Raw genomic sequence first — 19,070 nt, 5'->3', positions numbered from 1 at the left:
TCTGTTTTGGAGAGTGTTAGTGTACTGGGGGCCAATGGAAGATTGATGGTAGTATATGTGTTGTAACAATTTTCACATAGTGTTTATTCTTTGGTTGTCGGTTTTGACAACGATCGTGATTTTTTCTCCGATTTGGAGTTTCCACGTTATATTCTTGTGTTGTTGATTGCGTTCTTTTATTTTCTCTATCTCGGTTTTTCCAACATATAGAGTGTTCAACACTAAAACATGTCTAATTCAAAATATAATAAACATTAAGATTACAACTATTGTTGAAAATAAGCATTAAGATTAATTTATCAAACATACAGTGTGAACTGCGCGCGCCCAATGAAGTAAGTTAGATAATTTCAGTTCAACCGTAGTCAGAATTTTAATGGATAATTATGCATTAGATATTTTCCATTTCTAGAAAAATAAAAATAAAAATCATAAAGGCTCTATTTATTTAGTATTTATGATTGGATAGATGCAAATAAGAATCCCTCATATTTGTTGTACCAAAAAAAAAACCCTCATTTGGATATATCTCTTTCTTTTCTTTGTTTCTTAGCCGGATTGAGATTTCCTGCCTTAAAAACTGTTGTGTTGTATTCATTACGTCGGTGACCGTCAGATCGAAATTGAACTATTTTAAAGTTAAAAATTTAATTATTGAAAAAGTCAAATCTCATTTAAAAGTTATACTTTTCAATCTCGATTTAACGGTCATCAATACATTGAATCATGAACACGAGACTTGTAATAAATCCGTGTTCATCTTAATCGATATATATGTGCGCGCGTGTGTATGTGCGCATACTAACACTAAGAGATATAGGTATCATGTCCTGGCTCATGTATCTATAAGAAACCAATGTGCCATAAAAAAACCTAAAATACCCATATCTAAAAAATTGACACCACATCAAAAAACCTAAAATGCCCCTAAAATACCCATATCTTAAAATGGGTATTGCATTAAAACATTTTTTTGACTGATTGAATTAAAACATTTGTCAATCAAATACTAGAACTCAAAATAAGAAATAAAAAATAACAGTTTGTGACTAAGTTAACGGGCCAGGTTGTTTTTAAAGCCCAATTGTTCCACCTCTAACCTAGTGATAATCCTGCAAACGTGAGAACAAACACTGAAACAAACAGGGGAGTGAAGAATTGCAAACAGCCAAATGGCCATGATGTTTAAAGGGATAAATCAAGTTGATTTTGTGTAGAATTGATTCTGTCAAACGCAGAAGCTTGGAAAGGTAGCTTCAAGTAGAATCACGCTTGCTCATCTGAATCACTTTTTGGTTGTAAATTTCACAGGTAGCCGCTGTTGTATAGTTCATTGTTTTGCTTCTTCCTTCCACTCTTCTTCTTCTGCGTAACTGAGATTCCATCATCTCAAACAAACGAATCATCTCATCGCAGGTCAGGCAATCCTATTCTCAAATTCTATCTCTATAATTCATTCAATCAATTTCTATGTGAAATTCCAATTCTATTATTGCCCCTATATCATTTCAGTTTTCATTTAAATTCATTCGAACAACACATGCTATTGCTCATTCCTTCTATCTAATCTGTCTTATTTTTTGGTACATCGTTGTCAGTGGCGAGTATACCGCCGGGCATGCCTGGCACGTGCCTGGGCTGCCCGTTTTCTTTATTTTATTTATTTATTTATTTATTTTTTAAATGAAAACAAAAACAGAAAAATGAAGAGTAGTACTTGCTTGCTCTTTCTCGATCCTCTCTCAAAATCGCTGCTCTCAGTTCCTCTCTCACCGCCGGCCGCCGCTCTCAATCCCTCTCTCACTGCTCTCAATCTCTCTCCCTCACCTCGCCGTAACGCCGTTCAATCTTCCGCCGCAGCCGCATCACTGCTCAGCTCACCGCGCCGCACCGCACTCACTCTTTCTCTTCGTCTCGTTTGAGGTAAGCAAACTAACATGCTGCAATTAATTTTTAACAACCTAACCTTCTCAATCTAGAATCTTTGTTTGATGATTTGGTGTTGTTTTGAATTTTAAATTTATTAAGCTGTTTTGATTGTTAAGTGATTATATAAATAAGTTGTTTTGGTTATATAAATAAGTAGTTTTGGTTGGTTCTGCAATAGTGTTTTTGTTCTAAAATAGTGAGAATGAAGGGTTTTTGTTCTAAATTCATCTTGTTATGCAATAGTGTCTTTGTACTGTGCTTTATGTTTGTGGTCATACTGGGAATTTAAGTTATGGCAGAACAATTCATGAGTTTGTGAAGGATAATGGTTTTGCTATTGACTCGCATTTACAGAGTGCTCTCATTAACATGTATGCAAATTGTGGTGCAATGGAGTTTGCTAGGGAAATATATGAAGGACTTCCGTTGAAAAATATGATTGTTTTGTCTGCTATTTACCTTCAACTTAGATGTTGTTTTATTTTAGTAAACTTTGTTAATGTTTTATTAATGTGTGTTTTGTTAATAGTTATGCCTAAACATGTTTCATTGTCTACCGATAAAATGTCTCGAATCCCATCGGTAGTGCCACAAAAGAGAAGAAAGAGTAGTATAGAAAATGCCTTCAATGTTGAGGATATGAATCATCTTATAGAAAATATAGCAATGGTATTTAATGCTGGTGTCTTATCTTTCCATCTTGCTAGAAATCCTTACTATGTTAGTTCTTATTCTTTTGCTGCTAATCACAACCTTAGTGGCTTCCTCCCTTCAAGTTATAATGCTCTAAGAACCACTCTTTTGAAGCAAGAAAGAGCTCATATTGATAGGTTGCTTCAACCTATAAAATCTTTGTGGACATTGAAGGGAGTTACGTTGGTTTCTAATGGCTGGACAGATGTGCAAAGGAGGCCTTTGATAAATTTTATTGGCATTTGTGAAGGAGGACATATATTCTTAAAAGTCGTTGATGGCTCTGATGAATATAAAGACAAGTTTTACATGACCAACATATTTAATTCTAGATGGGCAGACATTGAGTACGCCCCTGATAAAATTTCCTCAAAAAATTTGCCCAGGCTCTCTAACATTCCTGGAGTCGCCACTGATCGTTGTAACTATAACAAATCCATATCTATAATAATAAACCAATCTATATATCTATAAGACGCCAATGTGCCCTGAAAAAACCTAAAATACCCATATCTAAAAATTTGACACCACATCAAAAAACCTAAAATGCCCCTAACTAACAAAAATCAGAAAACAAAGTCTCTCCTAAATTTGGTCCAAGGTAAATTTGCAAGTTTTGGTTAGGTTTAGGGTTTGCAAGAGTTGATGCAAGCTTAATTAAATATTCTTAATAAAAATTTATCCAAACAATTTCATCGCTTTATCCAAACAATAAAATTTGAAAATGAAGGGAATTTAATTGAATCAATTGAATTGTCTGTTATTTTAAATCCCTTGAATTTCTAGAATTCCTCATCCAAACACACTCTTAAAGAAGTTTTTACTTGCTAACCGCACCTGACATTATGTTCTAATTCCCAATTTACCCATTAGAACTAAACGTAGTATAGAAGAATCTTAAACATTCTCGAATCTTGACTCAAATCAAGCACTCCGGCGGTGGTTATCGTCCTCGACTTCACCGGAGAATGCAAACAGCCTGAGCTAAACTAATCAGTCGTTTTCCGGTAAAATTTGCAGATCGCCACCCTCCTCGCCGCCAGTGAGTTCTTGGAACAAACAACTACTCTCCAATTTTATATTATGTTTTCTTCAATTTATTATTTTGTGCTTGATTCTTCGTTGTTGCATGTTCTTTATTCTCTTGCATTTTTTGTATGGCAGTGTCGATCGAGGAGCTGAAATCTGTTATGGAAGAACATTTTGATCTTATGTCAGATCTTGTTCAGAAAATTTCTTCTGAACTTAGTTCTAACCTTCGTCCTGCTTACGATAACTTTTTGGGTTTTTTTCATGCCATTGATTGGAAGGTACTGCTATCTCTCCAATTTTGCAATTTTGTTTTTTACTATTTTTTTATTGCTTCATTAATTACTACTGTATTGAATTGAATGTGGTGTTTTCAATTATTGATTTATTTTGGTGTGTGAGAAATTAAGTGAAGAAACTACTGTGATGTTTTTTGCTTTTTTGGACTGTTTGTAATACTACCCTTCATTGGTTAAATGCAACAAGTTCTATCTTGATTCGATACTAAATTGAACTCAATTGATATGAATCCCCGGTTTTTACTTTTTGGAGATGAATCTTATCTTGAATCCTGATTCCTTCTAATAAATAACTGCCGAAACTTAGTGCAGTCAACCACTTTTATTCTGTCATTTGATATGACTTGAATCTTTAAATATTTTGAGGTTCCTATATGATATATCAAGTTATAATTTTGTTATATCACTTGCTTTTTTAGTTACAATTGACATTTTTATTAGCAATGTATCTTACGATTCACGATTTGAAGAAGAGGTCTTTCCATCCCCTATTTAAAATTCAATATGATACCATTTTCTTGGATACTGTTTTCTGATATACTGAAGACAGGAGGAAAAAGTTTTATGATGCGGTAACATAATTTGACTTGTGGAGTGAGCATATGTAGTCTGTAGATGATATCATGGGATTTTTCAATTATTCTAAACAGAAGGTAATTGGATGCATTATTATTTGGTTTCCAATTGGATGTCATCACTACGACTTTCTTGCCATTGGAATGATGAATTGTCTTATGGATTTTAACCTTATACTGTTGCTATGGAAAAAACCTATTCCACCACACTATCTAAAGTCATCAAAATGTGATTTACATTTTTTTTTTGTCAATTCAATGGAAATTGATCAACGGAAGAGAGTTTATGTTTGCTTTCATATTTATATGGATATCACTATGCATAGATAATATGGTTTTATGGATCATTTTACTTTTGGTGTTTTGAATTATTATATTATTATTCAATCTTTACCATTTTGTCCGGTTATTTGAACACTGCAGACCTACTAATATTGCCTTGATTTTTTTGTTTTGTTTCAGGAACCCTGGCTACTGGGATTGTTAACATTCCATGTTGTATTGCTGCTTGTAACTATCATCTCTAGGAGGAATACCAACTTTCAGATGTTCTTGTTCCTTTTGACGTGTATGTAGCATCTCTCTTTATTTTATGGATTTTTTTTAATAAACTATAAAGGCTTAATTAAACCTCTCTATTACTTTTGATGTATCTCACTTCACTCTTGTTTCAAGTGGTTACCTTCCCCTATGATAATAAACTTACAACCTTGCCTTTGATTTTCTGTTGTGGGTGAAATGCTGAATGGCAATGATGTGAAATTGAAAAAAATAAATTATGTACTCTAATCTGTCTGGTTTCCAGCTTTATGCCAACAAATTCAGCTTTTTTGAAACATACCCAAAATTATAGTAAAAGAGTGGATATCTGGTCATGCTAACTCGTTGAAACAAACTACATCTTTTTGCAGAGTGAAGCATTTAGTTTGCGAAATTCTCCAATTTATGTATACCAGTACTTCTTTTAGGGCTAATTCTAATGTGACCATGCATATCTTGCACGGTACACAACCTTTCTCAACCATTTGATAGTAAGGTTTCACTAAATTTATCATAGACTCATCACACTGGTTTTACTCTTCATCCACCTCTTTTGGGACTTAATGACTTCCCCTCTCCTCTTACACCTTATTCCTCTTCTTCGTCGCAACTTCACAAATCCAATATCTGTTGTGTTGTGTCTACATAAATCTAATATATGATATCTTCCATCTCAATGTGAGTATCATCATTAACCCCATAAATTAAAACATTATCAAACCAAAAACAAAACAAGAATATAAGCAAAATTAAAAAAAATAATTGAAATAATTGTACAAAATCTGCCGAGGAAATGTCAGAGTGCTCCGCTGCCAATGCTCTGCCACGGCCATGGCAGTCATAGCGGCTGCCTTGCCACATATGGCAGATTGCATTATTATTTTCATTTTTCATGAAACTCTATCTTTCTTTCACCCTTCATAGCTTTACCTCTCTTGGTGTGTGGCAGATCAGGTAACAAGATCAACAGAAAAGGGTATTTGGTTGCAATGTATTGGCTGAATCACGGTGGCAGAGAGTTGTTTGTTGGTTCTACAGAAATGGGTGAAGACAAAATAGATAGCTTGTGCACAGTAGAAATAGCCTTTTAGAATGAGAATTTTCATGATATGATCTTTGCCACTGATCATGCAATGGAGATACAAAATAATCAGCTAGTTAGATAGCTAGTTAGAGGACATATGATAGGATATATAAATAATAGGGAAGCATATAGGGTTTTGGATTTTGGAGTGGAAAGTTGAATACCTAGGGTCCGGGTGTAGAGAAGATATAACATATCCATTGTGCATTCATGTATCTCAAGTCTAAACTAAACTGATATGTCTGGTAGTGTAGAGAAGGATAGCTACTTAGAGCTTAGCAACACTCCAGGGAGTAGAAGAATTTTCAGAGAGAAGAGATTGATTTAATTCATTGATACTTTTCCTTACGATCAAACTTGGCTATATAGCCATGAGTTTGTTACGTCAGTTGCCTCTAGGCAAAAGATCCGCAAACCTAGGACAAAAGAAAGGAAATAATCATTGGAAATGATTAACAAATTATTGCAACAGAACTTAGAAGCTAATAGAACAAATCAGAATTCAGCTACCAAGTGTAAATGCCACTTTGACATCTCATAATCATCCAACCATTTGGGAGGTCTCCTCACCTGTGGCCCAATTGCTCTTTGGGCTTGTCCTGGGTTAAAGCTATATCTGGCCCAATTCCTTCTTGCACCTCCGTATCATGGTTACATCTGTAGCATATAAATAATAGGGGAGAATAGAAGGTTTTGGATTTTGGAGTGGAAATTTTAATATCTAGGGTGTATAGAAGATATACGTATTTCCATGGTGAATTCTTGCATCTCAAGTCTAAAACATGTATCAGACTGATATGCCTGATCATTTTCCATGCACATGTTTTTATTGTTCACATCTCTTAATCCTGCAGTCTATTTTATATTTGTGAAGTTCTTTAATCTTTATTATTGAATAATTTTTTGAACAAGTTTATTATTGAATAATTAATGTAACTTGTCTTGGAAATTGTTTTGATGCAGTGGCTGGTGTATATCTTGCTGAGAGACTGAATAGTTTTTTGGGGGGAAATTGGAAAAACTTCTCTAGTCAAAACTATTTTGATCCAAGTGGAGTATTTATGTCGGTTCTTTGGTCTGGACCTCTTCTTGCATTGGCTATGATAATCCTGGTTAGTATTTTCTCTTATGACACAACCATCTTAGTAATGGTCATCTTTTCATATTTAATTGACTTGAAGTAACTTGTCACTTTCTGCAGATCAATACACTCTTTTCTCTGTGTTACTTGATTGTTAAGTGGAAAAGAGCTGAACTAAGACATCGTGCAAGGGCTGCTCGTAGTAAACAAGAATAATTGAATGTAGTCACATTTTGATGTATTAAGTATGGATTTTGTGTCAATCAGGTGAATCATACAAAAGAGTTTTGTCTTTCTTTTTTCCTTATATACAAAGTTTTTTATTGATAGCTCATTATCCACTTATGTTAATCAATAGGAGTTTTCCTGCATAATTTTTTATTCATGCAACACTTCCAAAACCAAGGATGACTAATATATTATCACGGTGACATTTAGCATGGTCAAGTACTAAATTTCTCCACCATGGTCAAGTTGATTTTTGACCATTAGATCAGCTAAAGAATACATTTCTATCATAGTCTATCAACACGTGATCTAACCACCCATCTTCCTTCTTGTCCCCACCACTACCACCAAACTCAACACCCACCCATCGGACCTTGTCACTCCAGCCACCTTGAACTTACTCAAGAAAAAAAAAAAGGATTTGTGTTCCTCCTCGCGAGCTCTCTCTATTGACATTCTTCTTGTATTTTTGGCACCTTCGTTGGAGATTCGCCACCGTCACACCACCACCGATGATTTTCCAATCACCATTTCTTGTCAGAATTGAAGGGCAAAGTTGAAGGTGTTAACATCAACATCTGATGCTCCAATGGTTTCAAGTTCTTTTGTACAAGTTTCCCTCTATTTTCAGATCTTCCTATTGTTCGATGGAAATTAAATGGTTTTTTATTTTATTTTATGGCAGAAACTAAATGAATTATATTCATTTTGTTAAACGTGAATGATTTCAGCCCATTAATTAGTTCTTGAAAGCATTAAACTACCGACGATTGTATAAGCAAAAAACTACTTAATTAATGTATGTGGTTTATATTATTGACTAGATATATTATTTTTTGAATGAATCTAAAAAGTGATTTTTTAGGAGGGAGTAATAAAAATGAATGAATTTGTTGAGCCAGAAAGAAACTTATTATTGAGGTAGAGTTTGAAGAAACTTATTAATGTTGAGCCAGAAATTTTTATTGAAACACAAAATTATCTCTAATTTCTTTTCGTTTTTAAAAATCCAGAAATTGTTGAGTTTGAAGGAAACCATAGGATTGATGAAATTCATAAGGAATGATTCTCTCTGACGGTGAATAAAATTCTAGTAGTTGAAGGTTTGATAATTAGGATTTCAAATTTCATATTTTATAAGATTTAAAAATTATTATTTCAGTTGAATATATAATTCTAATAATTAAAATATTTTATAAATTTTATAAATAAAGTTTTATTGAATTTAAAAATATATAATAATGACATGGATATTAAATTTGTCCACATGAATGTTGCCACTTCATTAGTTACAAGGCCACATCAACAAAATTAATCCCAAAATGGGATGGGGATCAAAACTCAAAAAAATTTGAAAATAGGGGGACCAAAAAGTTGGTTTTTAAAATAGGGGGACCAAAACTTTATTTTTTTTGAAAATAGGGGGACCAAAAGTACATTTAAGCCAAAAAAACTAACATGGATCCAAAAGTATTTTTATAATCAAAGGGGGGTTCATCTAACATGGATCCAAAGGAAATGGGCCAATGATGGAACACACATTTTAGCCATTAGATTTAAAAGAAAATACTAATTTTATTTCAATTTTGAAATTCAAAATGAAAATTGATCAAATTCAACATGATGGACCACACATTTTAGCCATTACATTTTACTGTTTTTAATTAAATTGTCATAAAACTTATTTTTAGAAATACAAAGAAAATTTCTTTTTTTAAGGGTCTGTTTGGTTCATCAGAGAAGGAGGGGAGATGAAGAATTTTAATAGAGGGGAAGAGAGGGGAGAGGAGGAGAGATTTTTAATTATATATATGTTTGGTTCAAACGAGAGAACGAAGAGGGGGATAGATTTTAATACATATGTGTTTGGTTCAGAGGGGAGGGAAGATATTTTAATATTAATTTTGTTATGAATATTATTAGTGGATGTCCTGGCCCATGTAATTGGCCCATTATGTTTACCTATATATAGATACTATGTATCACTATATTGTAACCATAATCCTAGTGATGAATAACATACACTATTCTTTCTCTCTTCTCCATCTATACTATTGCTCCTATTTACATTAGTTTATAACACGTTATCAGCACGAGCTTACCAACTGAGGTATGCAATTCTTATTCTATTTTTATGAAATCACAAGTAGTTTTTATTTTTGATTATTATATGATTATGAATCGTTTGAACCTTGTATACTTATAAAAGATCAAATAATAATAATTAAAATTAAATAAATAAATAAGCATCATTCCTTTATGTATTTAATTGATTCAATGTTGTTTACGCTTCGTGATATCCGACATTTGTATGGTGAAGCATAACACTTTGATCATTAATATTACATAAAATGTTTGATCAATTATTTATTTATTTATTTATAATATGTATCTTGGATGTTTGATATTGTTTGAGTTTCGTGACCGACAATAGTCTGGTGAAGCATCATTATGCTTCGTGACCGACACCTGTATGGTGAAACATCGACACTTCGATCATCCAAAAGAACATAAACATGTTTAAGAATTCATAATCTTGGTTTCTGAAGAACCTAGACAGTTAATACATGAATTCCCGAAAAATTCATAATCTTGGTTCCTAAAGAACCTATTCTCAGTTCCTGAAGAACTTAGATATTTAATACATGAATTCCCGAAGAATTCATAATCTTAGTTCCCGAAGAACTTAAAAAAAATTTGTTCCTGAAGAACTATCACCATTTATCACCATGCATCCCTAATGGATTGCACATCAAAATACTTTTATGTGTTATATAGTTCCTGAAGAACTAATAAAACAACTTCTTTTTCTCTTCAATGAATTCTAGATGAATTCAATATTCCTACATCCTTGAAGGATTGTAAATTGATAGTGATTTATTATATAGTTCCTGAAGAACTCAATGGATAAAATTGTAAAATTCAATTGCTAAGTAAATATAGCCGTATTGATTTTTCCGTTAAAAATTCTAAATTAAGACAAATCTTCATATTTAATACTATTTCCAAATATAACTATCAATGTTTCCAAATATAATTTTAAATGTTTTATTATGACATTGTGTGGATTCTATTATATTCGTATCTTTTACTATTCTATATATATTTCTGAATGATTACATAAAGATTAATCTAATATCATAAAACCAAACTCTACCACACAGTTGCTACAAAGGTGTGTACGTACCACGCAAAATCTACTTTCATTTTTATAGCCATGTTCATTTTTATTTGATAAAATTTTGTATGATCATTAACAAGGACTATAATTATGCTTCAGATCCAGAAGCAACTTTTATTTATTTTGCCGTCATATATGTGTCATATCAAATTTTGCCCATATAAATATTTGATGCTTTTGTATACATTAACCATGAAAGGATTTTATAAAGCAGATCACCTTATGATTTAGATTGAGTTTGTGATAAATTGGGTGCTAGTTTTCCGGAAGAATATATTCATGCATCCTCGAAGGATCACAAAAAATATTATTATAATATATAGTTCCTGAAGAACTTATAAATTTAACCTTGAATTCCCGAAGAATTCAATAATTAGTTCTCGAAGAACTTACAAATCTAATCTATGAACTCTCGAGAATTCAATACTCTTAGTTCCTGGAAAACTTAAGAAGTCTCACCATTTATTATGATCTTAGTTCCTAAGGAAACTAAAAGAAATAAAGTAGTACAATAATTCATTTCACATAATTTTACACAATAAAGCAATTTGTCATCAATTGACATCATAGTCTTGGAAATGAAATTTCTCTTCTCCCCTCCTAAATTTCTTTTCTCACTCAGAATACTTCCGAAAACATTTACCCAAGTTTTTTTCAAGTGTAAATTTTAGTTGGATTTACACTAAAAAATAATTTAAAAAACGTTTCTTGAAGTTTTTCGAGTAAAAAAGAAATCATCCATGAAAATTCACTGAGTGAACTAGCCCATGAATAAAGGGAAATGGATGTGACGCAGTTACTCACCTGGACCATCCGATCTGGAATAGATGGGCAGGATGGTTTTTAATTGATTTGATCATATATAATTTTGACCGTCTGATTTATGATTAACGGCTCAAATTAACTACTGCGTGAAAACTGTGTTGTTTTCTTACAGCAGTGAATCTCAATCCTAAATAAAGAATAGGATGAAACTATAATGAATATACAAATAGGGGATTTACTGGTTGAGATTCTAAAGCTAGATTTGAAGTTATAAAGAAGGGTGACAATGATACAAAAATTCTTACACAACTTCAACACATTAGAAGAAAGGTCAAATCTTTGTTAATCAAAGAGATGATTGTAAATTTTTCTTACTAAATAGCAATGCACGAGTTTTTGGTTGCTCTAGATATTCTTTAATTGGAAGAGTGTTTTTTTAGTTGATCTAGGATTTCTTTCATGGTAAAAATTAGTCTATTTTATCATATATTTTTGTGTAAACACCCATAATAAGAGATTGAACATTAGATGATAATGTACTTAAGAGACTATGTTAAGCCAACTGAATTACCACATCATGTAGCTATTATAATTAGAATTTCATGATGGTTTTTTTTTTTTTTTGACAAAAGAATTTCATGATGGATTAAAATCACACTTATTTATCATTCCAAACAATTAAGCATATTGGCTTTATATAAAGTTTGGTGCATGCTATTAATTGTGACTATGGTCTATAATTACTATTATAGTATGAAGCACAAACGCAGATACTAAATATAATACCAATACTAATATGTTAATATTAATAATAATTTTAAAAAAAAAAATAACATAATTATTCAATGTAATTATATATGCTGGTATCGAATATCGTGTTGGGGTTGATTGCAATGTAAGTCTCACATCGCTTAGAATGGTGAAACAGTGAGGGAATCAAGGCTATATAATGGACCTAAGTTTTTTGTTTATAATTGCACCAGTAAGTAGCACTTTAAGCTTATATCTGATTTTATTTTATTTTCTCTTGTACTCTTGTATTAGAGGATTGAGAGATGTAGTTAGGTATCTGCTTTGGAGAGTGTGAGTGTATTGGGGGCTAATGGAAGATTGATGGTAGTATATGTGTTGTAACAATTTTTACATAGTGTTTATTCTTTGGTTGTCGGTTTTGACAACGATCGTGATTTTTTCTCCAATTTGGAGTTTCCACGTTATATTCTTATGTTGTTAATTGCGTTCTTTTATTTTCTCTATGTCGGTTTTTCCAACATATACAGTGTTACACTAACACATGTCTAATTCAAAATATATATGTGCTTCATATATTTCAACTATCGTTGAAAATAAACATTAAGATTACAACTATTGTTGAAAATAAGCATTAAGATTAATTCATCAAACATACAGTGTGAACTGCGCGCGCCCAATGAAGTAAGTTAGATAATTTCAGTTCAACCGTAGTCAGAATTTTAATGGATAATTATGCATTAGATATTTTCTATTTCTAGAAAAATAAAAATAAAAATCATAAAGGCTCTATTTAGTATTTATGATTGGATAGATGCAAATAAGAATCCCTCATATTTGTTGTACCAAAAAAAAACCCTCATTTGGATATATCTATTTCTTTTCTTTGTATCTTAGCCGGATTGAGATTTCCTACCTTAAAAACTGTTGTGTTGTATTCTTTACATCGGTTACCGTTAGATCGAAATTGAACTATTTTAAAGTTAAAAATTTAATTATTGAAAAAGTCAAATCTCATTTAAAAGTTATACTTTTCAATCACGATTTAACTGTCATCAATACATTGAATCATGAACACGAGACTTGTAATAAATCCGTGTTCATCTTAATTGATATATATGTGCGCGCGTGCATATGTGCGCGCGTGCGTATCTGCGCATACTAACACTAAGAGATATAGGTGCTGAGTGTGCAAAAGTTGTCCCTTTAGGTTGCATGATGTGTTCCACTTCAACAACACCACGTGCACATCATTAGCTTCATCTTAGAGACACGTCTCCAATCTCCCAACTCCAACATATTATTACTCTCTCACAAAATCCTCTTCATAGAGAGAGAGAGAGAGAGATTGAATAATTAAGCAGCTAGCACACTATGGCTTGTAGTAAACAATTCATCACTCAACTTCTTCACTCATCTTCAAGATCTTCTTTGCTCAAACCCTCTAGACCATTTTTCTACAACTCCATCAAGGTATCATTAAATTAATTCACTCTCTTGATTTTGTCATTTTATTTTATAATTTTTGTTTAGCTAATTGGTATAGCAAAAACTATATAAAATTGCTTAATTTTATTTTAATTTTTTTTACAAGTAAGAATGATCCTAGTTGAGAATTTATTTGGAGAGATCAAATTTTTGAACTTTGAATTTCAGATTGTACTTGGTTGAAGTGTTAGATATGTTAGATGGCTGAGGAAGAAATTAATTGCATGTAGTTATGAAGAACTATTTTGCATGATCCTTTTTGTATGTGGAAATCAAAAGTTGAAAAGTGGATCCAAAGATTCAAAAATCAAAACCCACCAAGAAAGTGAAGATTTTTTTTTTTGTTGGATTCAAAATTGTAATCTTTACTTTAAATGGGTTTGTTAAAAAAGTGATAGAAAGAAGTTTGATTGATTTTTAGTCATATGATTTATAGTAAGCATGAATTATGCTAAATATTTTTTTTTTTGTGCTACAATTTATTTATTATTGAATGAACTATGAACATGAATGGTAGAATTATGGGCAAGAAGTGAAGGAAAAAAAGAGCCATTTGGTAAAAGAGAGAGCATCATCAACAGCTGATGAATTTCTGAGAGTAGCAGAAGAAAAAGCAAATGAAACACCAAAGGTGAAAAGTCAAACTAGTGATAAAACAATTGATGCTGCTGAAGAAGCTACTAAGAGTAACTCAAAGTTTGAAGATGTTAAGAATAGGTACAAGGATCATTAGGAACTTGCTATGCTAACTTCAATTATGAGATTGTTGATTTTAATTTTCAGCTAGAATAAGGAATTTCTTATGTCTTATGTTTTTACAAAATGTTTGTGCAATTGTTAGTGTTTTTGCAAGAGAATGAGACTAAAAAAAAACTTGAATTTCTTTGCAAGTATTATGAATTTATGAGTTTAATGTTACCTATTTGAAAAATAATCTAAAATTCTTGGTTTGTATGGTTGTACTTATTCTCCATTTTTTTTAATATTGATGGAGACTACATGAATCATTAGGCTTTTATTAATTCAATTTTTATTGCATTTGTTATTAATTTTGAAAAAACAAAACGACGTTCTTGGAGGAGGTCGTTTCTTTGAGTGTAATCCAAAGTCCGGAGTGTAATTCTGAGTTCGACCGCAAGGTAAGTAAAATCTGACCAATAATTGTTTCCATCAGGAATCGAACTCGAGTTCTTCCAAACGATTAGTTCCAGAGTTAATTTATTAACTACTTGAGTCAAATGTCTTAATTAAACTCGCATTTTAAATATAGAAAAGTATGAAATTTAGGGTTCGAACTTAGGTTAATGTATATCAGCGTCTTTTTGCAACAACATAACTCTACTTACCGGACATGTCCAATTACTTTATGAAGCAAATACTAGTTTTACAAGGATTCATTTAGAAAAATGATTGGTTTTGTACAATTGTTTTGTACACATGAATTAAGAATTGAAACATAGCCTCATATTTAAGGGTCCCAATGCATTATTCTATCTGGTTGATGGATTGTATTGTAACTTTGTTTTTGTATATTATTAGTTTTGTTGGTTATGTGTGTGTCCTACTATCACTTGTAGGCAAGGTTATCAAAACCGGACCGGCCGGTCAGACCGGTCGGACCGTGAACCGGTCATGAAAACGGTTCGGTTTTGAGCAAAAACCGGATAGGAAACCGACCGGCAAAAAACCGCTTGAAACGGGGTCGAACCGGGTCGGACCGGTGAACCGGCCGGGCGGTTCAAGCGGTTTTGCAGATTTTTTATTTTTTTTAAAAAAAAATAGGGCAAACGACGTCGTTTTAACTTTTTTTTTTTTTTAAAAAAAATGAAACAAAACAACGACGTCGTAGGAATAGGAAAGATTTTTGTTTTTCATCTATTCTTCATTTGGTTTGAATTATAAATTTTATTTTATTTTGACTTGTGATATTTTATCTTTTTAATGTGTGAAATTATGAAATATTGAACAATATTCATATATATTTATTTATATATTAATTAAAATATATATTTAATTAAAAACGGTTCGACCCCGATTGAACCCAGTCCGACCAATTGAACCTTGAACCGGTGAGCTCGCCGATTCGATGACCGGTCCGGTTCTGACAACCTTGCTTGTAGGACATTCATGTCTATGTAAGGCAACCAAATACATCAACGGAAATTGCGCTTTGCATTTAATGCATTTAGCTTTGTCATTTTTGTATTTTTTTATCCTCCTTTCCATGTTAAAATTCGAAAATGACATATAAAATTATTTGATTTTTTGCAGTTTTCAATAATTTTTAGATCGATTTATGGTTTTAATTTGGATTGATTTGTGGCTTTCATTTGGCTTCCATATGTCCTCTGTCACACATCAAAGATACTACATAACTTTTTTAAGAAAATAGGATAATTTAGTATTTTTTTGTTGTAATAGGGACTTTAAAAAAAATCGAATATTTAATGTGTACACTTCGTTAGATGTCCAATACATATTTTTTTTTGGGTACAATATACTATATTTTTTTTTTGGTACAATATACTGTATTTTTTAGATATATCACAAGTTATAAATGATAAATGATATATTTTTATTAGTAAAAAAAAATGATATATTTTTATATAGTGTCGAATATATTGTCAATTTTCATATGTCAAATAACATCAACATTTTTAATTTTCTCTTGTCATAATTTTGTAATGTCAACAATGTTGAAATGTGCTCCTTTCTGCCATCAATTGCAGTTTCTAGTAGTTTTCCTTTCTTATCTTATGTATATTCTAATCTAGTGTTTTAAAAATCGAACTATATCAAACAATTTGATTAGTTGAAGTATTGAGTAGAATCGGGAATCAAAATTGGAAAGTACTCCCTCCATTTCAAAATAAATAACTCAAATAAAATAAAAATTTGTTCCAAAATATTTTATCTATTCAACTTTCAATACAATATTTTACAATGTATACTCTCTCATTATTACTATTTTCATTACTCTCAAATAAGTCATCAATATTTTTTAAGGACAATTGAAAATCGCATTTTTTTTCTCGTTTATTATGACACTTGTTTTAAATTGTGCGAAATTGTTAAATATGTCATTTAAAATTAAACGGAGATAATAATTGAATTATAATTTGGAGGTCTTGTCCGTTGTTGTCCAATTTAATTTTTCGAATAATGTTCTAACAATAGTAAAAAAATGTATTTTTTCAAAAATAAGAGATAATTTCTATTTGAACATGTAGTCATTGAAGACTTGAAGCAATTTCTATTTTCCTCTAGTTAGAATTTCTTAAGGTAGCTAGTTAGATCACAAATATGTCTTTAAATGTGAAAGTAAAGAACTAGAAGTGGCTCATCATGGTCCCTCCATTGATGCTAGGTTAATTCTTATCCAATTCCTTTGTGGTTGGAAGTTATCATCCACTTTGAAATTGATTCAAAAGAAAGCAACAAGGTCCACATGACATATTCAATACTATGAAAAGTATTTGAGTGGGCCAAACAACTTATTATTTGATAAAAACAACAAATCATGTTATTCCCACTTTATTTTTCTATACAAATCATGGTACTCACACTTTATTATTTTATACATGTGATCATACACTTATAGGAAAAAGAAAAAAAAAACTTTGTAGAGCTTCCATTTTCAGTTGCTATAGGTCTACTTGTTCGGTTTGGTTGTTGGTTTTCAATTTTAAAATCAATGAATCGTGTGTATGCATGTGATTGGTCAATACTGTCACAACTGCTCGAATGGTCAAACAAAATATGGTATTGGACGATGATCAAATTTTATAAGATTCATTAATTAATGTAAAAACTGAGTTCGCATCCTACGAACTGTGTTTCAATTCATATTCATGAGAGCGTTTAGGGTGTTGGGATTGAGTAAAGATGTGAATTGAGTTCCTATTGTCTAAATAATGAGGAGGTATTTTAATTATTTCAAAAAGCACGTAATTAGTAGTAATTGTGAATTTGTGACAACCTCTTATTTATCTTGTTCTTATCGAACCAACCAATTATCATGTTGTGTTCAGATGGACCACATATTTAGTGCAATTTGTTGGCATAATTTATTGGAGAAAATTTAATTGCAGCAGTACCACGTATGAGCATTTTTGGTCTTGTTCTCTTTTTCTTCTTCTCTTAACAAAAGGGTTTCCTTCTTAGCGACATATGATAGAGACAACATGCCAATTATATTAGCGTTCTAACTCTATTACCTATCATTTTCAACATCCTAATGAATAAATTAAGATAGAAAGAAAAATAAGCTCGTGAGCGTAATGGTATAGGCCTGCCTGACTGTGAAACCGATTTGTCGAATAGAGATGAAAGTCGGTCATAGTGATCTGGGTCTGGGAGTCCCGTGTGGAAGGAGATTGGATGGACTTGGCAATAAGGAAAAAAGAGCAACATGGAAAAATAGTTGTGTCGTTAAAAACCTTATTAGAAAAACTCTAGAGAAACAAAATGGGTGTTATTTGTTCGTAGCTAGTCCAAAATGACGCAAGCTTGTAGAGATATCATGAAGCATCGACAAGAGAGCCAACGACCTTAATTACAATGACTTGGTAAAATTGTAAAAAGGTAACTAGATAGCAACACAAACAGTAACTTAAAAGTATGATGGCTGCTCTTTTCTTTTCTGTTTTTTTTTATATAATATGATGCTCTTTGTCCCCTACATTGCTCATACTAAAAACAAAATACTATTGTGAAATATTTTTTTATAAGATTTACACTTTTAAAAAATGTCTCTTGGATTTGTACTACCGAAAGATATCTTTCAATAGAGAAGGGAACATGAAAAAAATTCTAATCAATTTAGAAATAAATTTGAATAGGAACATTTTTTAAGTAGTGAAGCTTTATATTTATGGTTTGAATTCAAGAACAATTATCTCTTCTCCTTTCTAATGAGCCATGACAAAGAATATGAATATTATACATATGTTAGTGAATGTTGAATGATGATATTTTATTACACTAAAAATGAATTGATTATTTTTTTTAATGTACTTGCAACTATTTTTTTTAGTAATGAAGAAAAAATATTAATATTATGATAGTTATCAACCACCATCCCAAAATAGGATTTGTCACTAGAGGGTTACTTCCCCAAGCATGAACCACATTTTAGCAATACACCCTCAACCACAATATTTCAGAACCTAGAAAATCATGCGCAAACTCGAACACTAAATTAAAACTCGTGCCTCGACGGTCCATCCGAATCATGCAAAACATTGATTACTCTCCATGAAGCAACAAAAAACAAAACCATTAGTAATAGTTCAAATGTCACACAAACTATTCACCAACCCAGCAACATCAACATTGAGCTTGTAATACATGTATACTAGAAAGAGGAGACCAAGATCATTATTTTGTGCTACTCAATGATAGTACAAGCTTTCCAAACAATCTCAGC

General features: G+C 31.7%; 2 protein-coding genes across 3 annotated transcripts; both read left to right on the top strand.

Moving 5' to 3' along the window:
- Positions 1–1,715: 1,715 nt before the first annotated feature.
- On the top strand, positions 1,716–7,564 carry LOC123916797 (transmembrane protein 18-like). Of its 2 annotated transcripts, XM_045968338.1 has the most exons (6): positions 1,716–1,923; positions 3,496–3,664; positions 3,787–3,932; positions 4,988–5,093; positions 7,113–7,261; positions 7,351–7,564. In XM_045968338.1, coding segments are annotated over exons 2-6 (498 nt in total). In that variant the 5' UTR covers positions 1,716–1,923; positions 3,496–3,663; the 3' UTR covers positions 7,447–7,564. The 2 variants fall into 2 exon arrangements, with proteins under 2 accessions (XP_045824294.1, XP_045824295.1); XM_045968339.1 differs by lacking the exon at positions 3,496–3,664 and having other exon boundaries at positions 1,739–1,923.
- Positions 7,565–13,439: 5,875 nt separating this feature from the next.
- On the top strand, positions 13,440–14,604 carry LOC123916116. Its single transcript, XM_045967488.1, has 2 exons — positions 13,440–13,627; positions 14,160–14,604. The coding sequence occupies exons 1-2, from the start codon at positions 13,529–13,531 to the stop codon at positions 14,373–14,375; spliced, it is 315 nt and encodes a 104-aa protein (XP_045823444.1). The 5' UTR covers positions 13,440–13,528; the 3' UTR covers positions 14,376–14,604.
- The last annotated feature ends 4,466 nt before the right edge of the window (positions 14,605–19,070 follow it).

This window comes from Trifolium pratense, linkage group LG3, assembly GCF_020283565.1.
Source record: "Trifolium pratense cultivar HEN17-A07 linkage group LG3, ARS_RC_1.1, whole genome shotgun sequence".
In the NCBI taxonomy this organism is placed as follows: Eukaryota; Viridiplantae; Streptophyta; class Magnoliopsida; order Fabales; family Fabaceae; genus Trifolium; species Trifolium pratense.
The sequence above is the reverse complement of the archived record's forward strand: the minus strand, read 5'-3'. Positions and strand labels throughout refer to the sequence as shown.